The following is a 10,660-nucleotide window of genomic DNA, read 5'->3' on the forward strand; positions in this document are numbered from 1 at the left end:
AAATTTAAACTTCAGTCTTCACAATTAATACTTATTTCATAGAAAAGCTATATAATAGTTTTACAAAAATCAAGCAGTGAGTCACATGAACCGACGATGCAAAATGCGAGTTTTAAACAAATTTTAATTAAGTTTTACGGTTGGTCTTGAAAATAAATGTTCTGCTAAAAACTGCGGCGGCCCACAAGTTTGCAAAAAGCAGAAAATTTCAGTGTTTTTAAGACTAGAATGAACCGCTAAGATTTGACTAGTTTTCCGGACAGTTAAGTGTATGAATTATATTTGAACTTTAAGAAAAATACACATTTTAGTCAATTATCCAGTTACCCAAAATTTAATTTCAGACGATTTACAAGACATACTGCACAAACTTAAATCCAAGATTCTAAGAAAGTCCTCTATTAAAACAAACTAAATTGAAGAAAAAAGTAATTTTTTTTAATATATTTTAATAAAAACGTAAAGTACTGATTTATTTGAGACTTAGTTTCACCATTTATTTCTTCAAAATTTACTTTCTGAATACATTTACACTTGGCGAAAGTTGGTAAGTTTTGTATAACGAAGTCAGAAGAAACTTCGGTTTTCATTGCTCTTGTAGTCTTACATTAGTGAGTTAGTAGTTTAAAATTAGTAAGACTGAGTAATTTCAGAAAGAACAACAATGAAAATTAAAAAAATACATAAAGCAATTAAATTCATATCTTGATAAATTGGTGATGGATAAGCAAATAGCGCATTTTAATAGAGGGCACTGCAAGTATTAAATAATTTCAAAATTTGCATGATGCGAGAACGAAAAATCCCATGCTGTGCGACCAATAAATTTAATCCATGCTTATGTAAGATAATCTGATTTAATTTAATTTCACTTGGGCTTGGGTTGGGAGTCTGATCGCAATGCAATTGAATTATGCACATGTGGGTGTCCACAATAAGAAAGAGAAACTCGTTTTGTCCTCTTGAAAGTCAAGATGATGCGAAAAGAGCACTATTGTTAAAGGCTACGTTTTTTTTTATCTGAATATCGAATAAAGGCCGCAAAGCCTGCATGAATAAACTTGGAAAAATGATAAGATTTCGTTACGTGTGAGCTGTTGCAGGGCAATAGTTTGTACCTTAATACCTAAATATGGATTAAAATTATAAAGTAGTTGTGAAGATCTGAAGAATTCCCGAGCTGATGATAGAAATAGAAAGAATACAAAAATACAAAACAATACAAAATGATGAAATAAGTTGCGCTATAAGCAAGGTTTATAAAGATGAAACTTTGATGCTTAGGAAACATCGATCCCGTCAATTAATCGCCTATCAAAGTATCATATCCCCGTTTAGTAATGGAAACATCTCCAGGCTAATTTCCCTGATAACGAACGATTTAGTTTCATTTAATGGGCAATAAATTGCAAAATGGCAAGCAGAAGGCCGACAATTTACTAGGTCATTGGTGCAATACTCAATTCCCAACGAAATTTACTAAACTATGATAATTATTGTCGGCAATTAAAGCAATATTGACACGATTTGCGAGAAAATAGTATCAGATTAGGAAAGTCATAATTGATTTGGAAACCATTGCCTTAGAATATTGCCAGATTTTTTTGAGTCATTCAGCTAATATTTGAATCCCTTGAACCATTTATCATAAAACCAATAAGGCATGGCTGTCTTTAGTCCCTGATAAAAATTAATTGCCGAATTTATTTTGTGGGCTGAAAAAATTTTGGTTTGGAGATCGTTTGTCATCTACTCCTGATCTCAATATTGGATGCTAATAAATCACCTTGCTGATATCCGCCTAATGAATAAGTAACAAAAGAATGTCTTTTGCAACAAAAGCTCCTCATTGTTTAAATGATTGCATCGAGTGTTGTTGAAAACGTAAATTGTTGTACCACTCTCGATAACGAAACCTTAAGTAAGTAAGCGCGGCAATTTTAATTCTCAACAACACTTGTGTATGTGAACAAGCAATCGGAATAAGTGATTAGATTTTGAGCTCTGATTGATACTTTTTATTTATTAAAGTGCTGTGTCTTGTAGGATTTAACCGTGTTTGAATTTTGTGCTCCTTTAAGGTAGGTGAAAATTGATGCTGTTTTTTTAAATAATTTTTTTTATGGGACAGTGGATAAGAATGTTCTTCAGTAAGTTTGTTTTCGCCTGAAGCAGTTCAAGCCGAGGAGAAACGAAACTTTGGAAGTTTATGTGAGTTTCGCCAAAGGCACTTTATTAGCAACAAAGCGTTTCAAAGCGTAACAATTCACTTGATAACATTTGACCTTGTTTTCATTACATGAATATAATAAAATAACGCTTTGAATTAGTGCCACTGTTACTGTAGCGAATGACTGTACAAGCCATGGTTTATCTCTATTCTTTTGACCCAAAAATGTACGTGATGTAGATTGAAAATTTGTCAACAGGGCTCTTGAGTTTAAAATATCTCCAGGCTAATTTTCTTAAAAGACTAAAGTTCTTTCCAGTCTAAAGTTCTTTAAAGTATAGTTTTAGTTGCCAAGATTAACAATTTTAAAAGCGCAATTAATAAGTGAGCCATTTTTCCATTAAAACCCGAATCTTTTTGTTGCTTCCTTCTTTCGCTAGAAATATTTCTATCACGTCTGTTATTTACTAAAATATTAGGGTAGAAAACGCGCAAAATACTAATGTAAAGTAATCAAGGTCTTCAAGATCAATCATTCTAGGAAATACTTTTTTAAATACAATCACTTCTTGTTTATAAATATCAAGGCTGCCGGTGCCAAATGAACAACGAAGATAATTGGGCAGCCGTAGCGCAACATCCACAATAAATTGTTCATTAAAATTCTATTTAATTGTTTTGTTCTTCTAAGTTTAAACAGGCAATTTTGTGTTGAAAAACATTAGATGTTGAACCTCTGAATTTTAGGAGAAATTAATTATTGCCGAAACGCCTGCATAATTGTTTAGGAATTCAGGATTAAAGGAAATTTGATCATTTTGTTCAAATCCTTCATAATAGCATGGAAACGAAACTTCCAGCGTTTATAGAGCGAACTTTTCTCTAGACAACGCAAAATAGAGCAATTTTCGAGCTGTTGGGGTTTGGGAGAAATTAATTATTGTCGAAACGCTTGCATAATTGATTTGAGTCTAGTCTTGAGGAAATTGCGATAATTTTCTAAATTCCTGACAATAGCATGGAAACGATAGAGTGGATTTATCTCTAGGCACTGCCAGAAAAAGCACATTTCGTTTTGTTAGGAAGAATTGAGTTATTTGAAGCATTATCTTGCACAATCTGAACAAAATCTACTGAAGTTTACGCTTTACGTTTTTTAGCATTTTCCCATCTAGAACACACCTATTATTGTAGTTGCACGTAATAAATGTTATGAACGACCATAAATCCTTAAATAAAGTTTAACGATCAATTTGAAGAGTTAATGATAATTAAAAATTCAGTCACACAATTAAAATCGTTGCTAATTTTCTAATGGTTTAATTAATTAATTCAATCATAAAAAACCTCATTATCCCTAGGAGTAATTAGCAGAATTTTCAGGTTTCCACTTAACACATCGCAATGCGGTTGTAATTCGACTTTTAATACAAAAACGCATCGTTTTCTCATTGCAGATGAAATAATTCCGGTTTTTGCAAACGAACCTGGGTGCTTTCAGGGGCATTAAACTGGTTAAATGTTTTTGTAATGTAGATATTTTTCTTCATATTTTTACACACTTCTGCTGTAAAAATTTCATAATTTTAATTATAACAATCAGATTGCGTTTATTGTTTAGTTTCAGTTAAGTAATTATGCAGGCCAGATGCAACAGCGTGAAAAGCATTGTCTCTTGTTCATTTTCATGGGTACGTAAATAATTAGTTGTGCTAATGCTTTGTCAACAGTTTTGTATGCTGATTTAATGGGGAGAAAACTAGCACTATAAGGATCCCATTTCTCCTTTTACTGAGGAGCGTGCATATCGTAAAGCAAGTTACATTACATAAATGTGCGCCTTGACTGAAAAATAAAAGGCATACGGGCGGTACTTTCTAATGCAATCAACTTCCTCATCTAACGCCGGCATTTATTGAATTTGCCATAAGCTTGTTATCGTATAAAGAAAGCATTGCATAAGAGGTGAAGAGTCAAGAGCAACAGGGTAGGACTGTATAAAGGAGCAGATGTAGAAGGTTTATTTAATGATGTTTGAAAGGATGGTTTTTCTTCGTTTAACTTTGCAAATTGCATTATGCAAAAATCGGGGTACTACCAATTCAAGTAATTCTATCAATTTGCATTACTTGCTGAATCTATGCCAATAACCAAGGTCTAACTAGATAAATGTATACGAAGGAATGAGGCAATAAATTAGTATTTTCAGCAGTCGCCAGCTTCGTCCATGTAAGTGAAATTCAATGCTTAAATTCAAATTAGGCCGAGGAAAATGTTCCAAATTAATGCCGATCAGGTTTGTTATTATTTAACTCGTAGTTCATTTTCCAATAGATGCACTTTCTAATATCCTTTTAAGCTCAAGACTTCCTAGTTGAATAACGCGACTTGCTATTCATTCATCTTACACAACGACAAGGAATGGCCAGAATCTGGTTAAGTGTTTGATAAATTGATAGAGCTGATAGAGCTAAAAGTTCATTTATTTTTCTGCCCTGGGTATCAAATAATTAGCTTGTGAAAAGGTTGTAATTCTATTGCTTTTATTCAGTTTAGTTTTAATTACTAAAAGCTTCTTTGTTGCTAATTGCTACTGTAGACCAACAACCATTTTAAGTAGCTTATTGTGTCAATTCTAGTTCATGCTTATTATCAGCAATTTCAAACGTTACAAGTCATGTTTATGGAATAAAACTGTCTCAGTTTGGGTCATTAAAGAAAATATCGAACAATGCAATTGAGTAAAATGATGCGAAAAATGACAAAATTAGCGGTAATTAATTTGTTTTATCATAGTCCAATTTTGGTTTAGGAGTTTGGAATAGATTTGACTCATTTGAACGATAAGTAGCTTTTGCGCGTGTTAAGGAAAACCCACTTAATTATTTAATCGTGCATTTCATGCAAATAGCTAAATTGTTGCTCATTTATATTGTTTCCTGCATTCAAATTTCGTGTGCATTTAGTATTTGTTTGTTCCAAGTTTTTAAGCAAGGTAAGCACGCAATGCAATGTTGATACTTTGCTTGACTTCAGGAGCTTTTCATCTAATTTGCTTTGGCATTTGCTTCTTATTTTATCGATCCTTTTTAATATATTTTATGCACTTAAAATTGAAAGAATCTTGAGGATTTCAAATTGATTGTCTTAAATAGAATCTTCTGAGGGCAAAGCAAAAATCCTGCATTAAACAAATAGATTTTAATTACTTTTTAATAACAGTGTTTTCTCCTAAAACGAAACAGCAACATAACAATGTCTATTATCAAATTTAATAACATATTATATATTTTTGCGGATAATTTGTATGTGCCAGTAATTGAATATTCCCATAAAACGCATTGTTAGCCTTTTCCTAAATTTAGCGAATTGGCGATTTTTTGAACTCATGTAAAAGAACATTTACTGCGACAAAGTTGCTCAAGTTAAAGTATAACTGAAGCTGATTTTATGGTGTGAACCACGACAAACACGCGGTAGCTGAAAGCATGTTTTTCCAACAAAAGAACCAATAAAAAATATACAGAATATTTCAAAGCTCTTGCTCAATTCAGCCAATCTGTTTTGAAAGTTTCAGAAATGGAGCAGATCAAAAGTACAGTGGTGCAAAATCTCCATGCCATTGAGGAGTTAAATGAAAACGATGTGGAGTTATCGCCCCAAATAAATCTGAAAGAACCTGATCTTGATGATCCGATTTTGAAATGGGCTGAAAGGAATATCGCCGAAGATCCAAACAATAAAATCGAACTGATTGAGGAGTTAAAAGATATGATTTTTGGTAACCAACATCGATTGGACTAGTAGACAAATTTTCTATTGCCCATTGTTATACATTTAGAAAGAGGAGAATGTGAACCACATCGAATGGATGATGCCTTTCTTCTCCGCTTTTTGAGGGCTCGCCATTTCATTGTCAGAATGGCTCACCGATTGGTGAGAAAAATCTTACTAAATCACTATGTAAGCTTAAAATTACATATTTTAGATGGTGAATTATTACACGTTTAGAGAAACAAACCCAACCTACTTTTCCAACATAGACTACAGCAAGTTGCTGGAATTAGGAGAAGCTGAAATATTCACAGTTCCTCCATATGTGGATCAAAACGGCAGGCGATTGCTCTATTTCAGAATAGGTAAGAAATTGCGTATTTTGTGAAGCGAAATCCGCCGCATATGAATTATTCTATCTTAAGCAATCAATGAATAAGCTACGACCAGAAGACTTTTTATGCAAGATCAAGCTTTCGTTATATGCGCAGATATCGATCAATACAATTAAAAAAAAACAAATTTATTGCTCAGGAGAGTGGCAAATTTCCTCTAGAAAACCCAAGCTAACCGCTTCTGATTAAGTACTTCAACTGGCACCTGGGATTGAAGATCGCAATCCCTTTGATTTATTATACGTGCGCTTTATAGAACCTACTTTTACTAGACAGGTACCATTTACTTAATGGGTTTGTACCAGTACGCTAGATATATGTTATTTTGATTTGGCTTCTCTGTGAAAGATGCATTTTTAACAAGTTACCTTTGAATAACAGAAAATTGGAACACATCACAATTCACCCCTGATGAACTATTCCAAGCCATAATCTTCCTGATAAATGCTGCCATTCTGGAACCGAAACATCAAATCTTAGGAGGAATTTGTATAATCGACGTGAATAATCTGGGCGCCGGACATGCCTGGTATTTGACGCCGAAAATTGCGAAAAGTATGGTAGCAGTAGGATACGTAAGTTTTTCGCATTGCAATGGCTGATTTTGTTCACCATTTTTCCTCTTTTTTGCACCCAGAGTTCACTTCCTCATCGCATTGAAGCAGTTCACATAGTGAACGGATCGAAACTCTTCGATTATGCTTTCGGCCTGCTCAAGCCTCTTCTGCCTGAGTATGTGAGGCAAAAAATAATTATCCATTCGGATCTGGACAGTCTTCACAAATGGGTCCTTCCAAAGTACTTGCCTAAAAGGTGAGTGAGACTCAATTCTATAGCAGATCGGTAAAATAAACTGACTGTTGCAGGTATGGAGGAATTCACAAAGACTATCGATACAATGAATGGCTTTCCACGGTTAGCAATAATGAGGATCTTCTGGAAGAAATTGAATCCTATGGATATACTGGAGGAAAGGACTTTCTGAAGTCACTTTAACCCCATTATGCTACTGGAAGCCTTACCCATTAAGAGTGGAACATAATTTGTGATAACATTGTAACTGATAGAGTAGATTTTTATCGACTTTTACATGTCCAAAGTATATGGACAAAATAAATGTTTATTTTTTACCCCATTTAACCCTTAAGGCAATAAAAATATTAACAATTTCCATAGAACAAGTGTGTCGACTAATTGAAGTGCTAACGCAAATGATGATGAGGGCAATTTGAGGGTTGTTTAGCGTGATTTTCCCATTTATTGCAGCAATAAATAATTAAATAATAAACTCATGTGAATTTCGATAAAACGCATTTTTCCACATCACTCTCAAGGCTTGCATTTGGGTTGGTCAGCTAGCACAGTGAACTAGCTCCAAAGATGCGGCTTTTCGAAGTTGGAAAAATCGTTTTAGGGCGTTTAAAGGAGTTTTGCAAAACCACCAGTTTGCATGGCTGGAAATATGTGGTTTCTTCCAAGCCACCTGCCTTTATTAGGTAGATTCTACAAAAATCCTAAAAAATCATCTGTTGATGTGTTTTCAGGTATATCTGGCTGGTTACTTGCTCAACGGCCATGTTCATCGCGATATATTTCATGACTTTGGCTTGGATTAAATACGAAGCCAATCAGACAAAAACGGTCATGGAAACAGTCCAAGGAGATATTTATCGTTTTTTATTTCCGGCAGTTACAGTCTGCAATTTTAATAAGATTTCCAAACAGGCAGCGTACCGAATGGCTGATGAACTGTGCGTAAACCACAAGAAATATGAGGATTGAATGAGCTGAGAAATTGTTATTCTAGAAGCTTTCAAATTAAAATTGTAATAGTTTTCCCAAATTTTACAGATCAGAGGATAACTTGACTAAAAGAGAATCAGTGGTCAATTCCTTAAAGCTCCTTTATTACCTGGTGAGTCAGGATAAATTGAACTTGCCAAGGAAAGACTATGAACTTTTAACAGAAGTTTTGCATCGCACTGGAAAAACCGAAGAACAGGTTTGAAACTTTCTGTTCTTAATCTGAGCAAAGCCAAACCAATTTCTTTAAAATCAAGGTATTAGAACAGATAACTCCCACATGCGATGATCTAATCAAACGATGTGATTGGAAGGGGGAAACAAGAACTTGTCAGGCAATTGTTCGCAGGATTAAGAGTTCTATCGGTTATTGTTGCGCCTTCAACTACTTTGCCCTAAAAAATAGGACCCATGACAAGTGAGCGTGGTAATAATGGAAAAATTTCCATTAATTGCTATTTTGCAGAAGAGAAATAATAACGGACAGATATCCATGGAAAACTGCCATGAATGGATTCCAGAGTGGACTGGAATTAGTAATCAATAACAACCCTGCGGATTATTTTGCTAGTGAAATACCTTCAGTAGGAGTCAAGGTAAGTTTATTTGCAAATTACAGATATTATTAAATGGATAACATTTTAAACAGAGGAAAGGTGACACACGTAATGAAGCAAAGTAAAGTTTTACATTAATATGGCAAGACATGAGAATTTGCTGACTTACTTAAAGGAGTAAATAATTTTTCACAAATTTTCCCAAACTAGAAAGAAACGAACTTTATCTCTCAAATGCACCTTGAAAATATCAGAGATTATCTAAAGTAACAGAGCTCTCGACTAGGAAAGCTGCAGTTTCAATATCATAAACCTTCTCTAGCTCAAAATGAGCTCAGCAACGATCAAAATTTTTCCGATCATGGAAACAAAAATGTTTTGTCGGAAAATGAATTTTTAGAGTATCAGAAATGCCAACCAAACCTGCAGTTTCTTGAAGAACTCAGTTTTTTGAAGCTAAAGAAGAACCCTGCTATCTTAACTTGATATCATCTTCTCCAACAAAATTGGAAATGATTGGAGCCATAACATTTCGGTCTCAGTTCATTTATACATTTGTGAATTCGTTGGATCTCTTATCAAAACGTTATTAATAAGCCCCATGTTTCGAGTTTTTGGTACAAAAATTATAATATTTACGCCTTTAAAAATATTGTTACGTTGAGGAGGCTTAAAGATCAACAGTATCTTTATTTGTTTTTATATTCGTGAAAAATATAAAGATTTGTAACTGCCAGTAACCATCAGTTTACAGCCATTAATTTGGCAAAACTGGTGAATTTGATAGCACAATTTCAGTTATTCAAAATATATTCCAGGTGCTGATTCATCATCCTTATAAGTTTCCTGACTTATCATTACCAAGCCATATTTTCGAAATGAATACGAACAACTTGCTGGGCATCAACCCGGAGATGATAACTGCTACTGAGCGACTGAAATCAATGCCTGTGCGGAACCGAAAATGTTTGTTTCCATCGGAAAAGAAGCTGAATATGTTCCAAAGGTACACCAGAAGAGGCTGTTTAATGGAATGCCGACTGGCGATGACTCTGAAAGTTTGTAAGTGTGTTCCTTTTGACCTGCACAGTCAATCATGTAAGTTGATGTATTTAGTTTTGTGTTAACTTGAAAGAACGATCGTTTTAGATTCTTATGGTTCGTTAAAAGTGTGTGGCCTGGAAGACCTTTCATGCCTAAACCACAATAGAGGTGACTCAACAACGCCAATCCCAGCAGCAAACGAATAAGGAAAACTTTATATAACTTGTAGACGCAATTTTCAACATAACTCATCTAAAGCATGCTGAGTTGTTCCAGGATGATAAGTGTAATTGTCCGAATAATTGCGAAGACTTTACCTACCCACTAGAGACTTCAAGAGGAATACTCGATGCTTCATTCACAACTAATCCATCTATGATTTTGTACGTGTGCAGCACCAAAGTTTTTAATGGGATAATAATTGATTTTCTGTGTGTTTCAGTTCTAATTTACATATGGAAAATCAAACAATCATTCGGATATTCTTCAGCGACCTACTGGGAATAAAATATCGAAGAGATGTCTCATTTCCGTGGCATTCTCTGATGGGTAGTTTATTTATGAAATGTTTTCCCAGATGTTAGTAGGTGTTTTTTCAGGAAATTATGGAGGGATTTTGGGATTTTTTACTGGGTTCAGTTTGACTTCAGTGGTGGAAATATTCTACACCACCTTTATTCGGCGACGGTTTTTAAGAGTAGTTGCGAAGCCATCAGTTAGTAGTAAAACACTCCCAACAATTCGGTTTCATCCCAAGTTAAGTTATTATTAAGCAGTTTTTCCAGCGTAAGTTTCACACATCCATTTGAGTTATGTTTTGCACATAGATAAAATGTGTTTATTAAAGAATGTAGCAAAGTAGCTTAATAAAAACTGTACAGCCCTCATGTTGGACTAGTTATCTGGCTTCTTTGACT

At 34.3% G+C, this 10,660-nt stretch overlaps 2 protein-coding genes across 7 annotated transcripts; both read left to right on the top strand.

Annotated features, from left to right (window-relative positions):
• Window positions 1-1,873: 1,873 nt before the first annotated feature.
• On the top strand, window positions 1,874-7,627 carry LOC109537488 (alpha-tocopherol transfer protein-like). Of its 6 annotated transcripts, XM_019904260.2 has the most exons (8): window positions 1,911-2,081; window positions 2,132-2,211; window positions 5,742-5,951; window positions 6,012-6,106; window positions 6,159-6,309; window positions 6,721-6,914; window positions 6,977-7,152; window positions 7,206-7,627. In XM_019904260.2, exons 3-8 carry the CDS (start codon window positions 5,750-5,752, stop codon window positions 7,333-7,335), a joined length of 948 nt encoding a protein of 315 aa, XP_019759819.2. In that variant the 5' UTR covers window positions 1,911-2,081; window positions 2,132-2,211; window positions 5,742-5,749; the 3' UTR covers window positions 7,336-7,627. The 6 variants fall into 6 exon arrangements, with proteins under 6 accessions (XP_019759818.2, XP_019759819.2, XP_019759820.2 ...); XM_019904259.2 differs by lacking the exon at window positions 2,132-2,211 and having other exon boundaries at window positions 1,874-2,081; XM_019904261.2 differs by lacking the exon at window positions 2,132-2,211 and having other exon boundaries at window positions 1,912-2,081; window positions 5,748-5,951.
• A 493-nt stretch (window positions 7,628-8,120) lies between these two features.
• LOC109537489 (sodium channel protein Nach) lies at window positions 8,121-10,630 on the top strand. The gene is made up of 8 exons (XM_019904262.2): window positions 8,121-8,341; window positions 8,400-8,560; window positions 8,609-8,738; window positions 9,518-9,797; window positions 9,849-9,911; window positions 9,973-10,126; window positions 10,186-10,292; window positions 10,343-10,630. Exons 3-8 carry the CDS (start codon window positions 8,649-8,651, stop codon window positions 10,513-10,515), a joined length of 867 nt encoding a protein of 288 aa, XP_019759821.1. The 5' UTR covers window positions 8,121-8,341; window positions 8,400-8,560; window positions 8,609-8,648; the 3' UTR covers window positions 10,516-10,630.
• The last annotated feature ends 30 nt before the right edge of the window (window positions 10,631-10,660 follow it).

This window comes from Dendroctonus ponderosae, unplaced genomic scaffold, assembly GCF_020466585.1.
Source record: "Dendroctonus ponderosae isolate FM_Combo_2020 unplaced genomic scaffold, Dpon_F_20191213v2 Dpon_F_20191213_3, whole genome shotgun sequence".
In the NCBI taxonomy this organism is placed as follows: domain Eukaryota; kingdom Metazoa; phylum Arthropoda; class Insecta; order Coleoptera; family Curculionidae; genus Dendroctonus; species Dendroctonus ponderosae.

Excerpts from the sequence above, each read along its gene's own strand:
- LOC109537488 (XM_019904257.2), top strand. The coding sequence starts at position 5,072 with ATGCAAATAGCTAAATTGTTGCTCATTTATATTGTTTCCTGCATTCAA. Across the intron at positions 6,107-6,158 it reads TCAGAATGGCTCACCGATTG|ATGGTGAATTATTACACGTT; the intron begins GTGAGAAAAATC and ends TACATATTTTAG. Across the intron at positions 6,915-6,976 it reads GTATGGTAGCAGTAGGATAC|AGTTCACTTCCTCATCGCAT; the intron begins GTAAGTTTTTCG and ends TTTTGCACCCAG.
- LOC109537489 (XM_019904262.2), top strand. The coding sequence starts at position 8,649 with ATGAATGGATTCCAGAGTGGACTGGAATTAGTAATCAATAACAACCCT. Across the intron at positions 9,798-9,848 it reads TGACCTGCACAGTCAATCAT|ATTCTTATGGTTCGTTAAAA; the intron begins GTAAGTTGATGT and ends CGATCGTTTTAG. Across the intron at positions 10,293-10,342 it reads TCCGTGGCATTCTCTGATGG|GAAATTATGGAGGGATTTTG; the intron begins GTAGTTTATTTA and ends GTGTTTTTTCAG.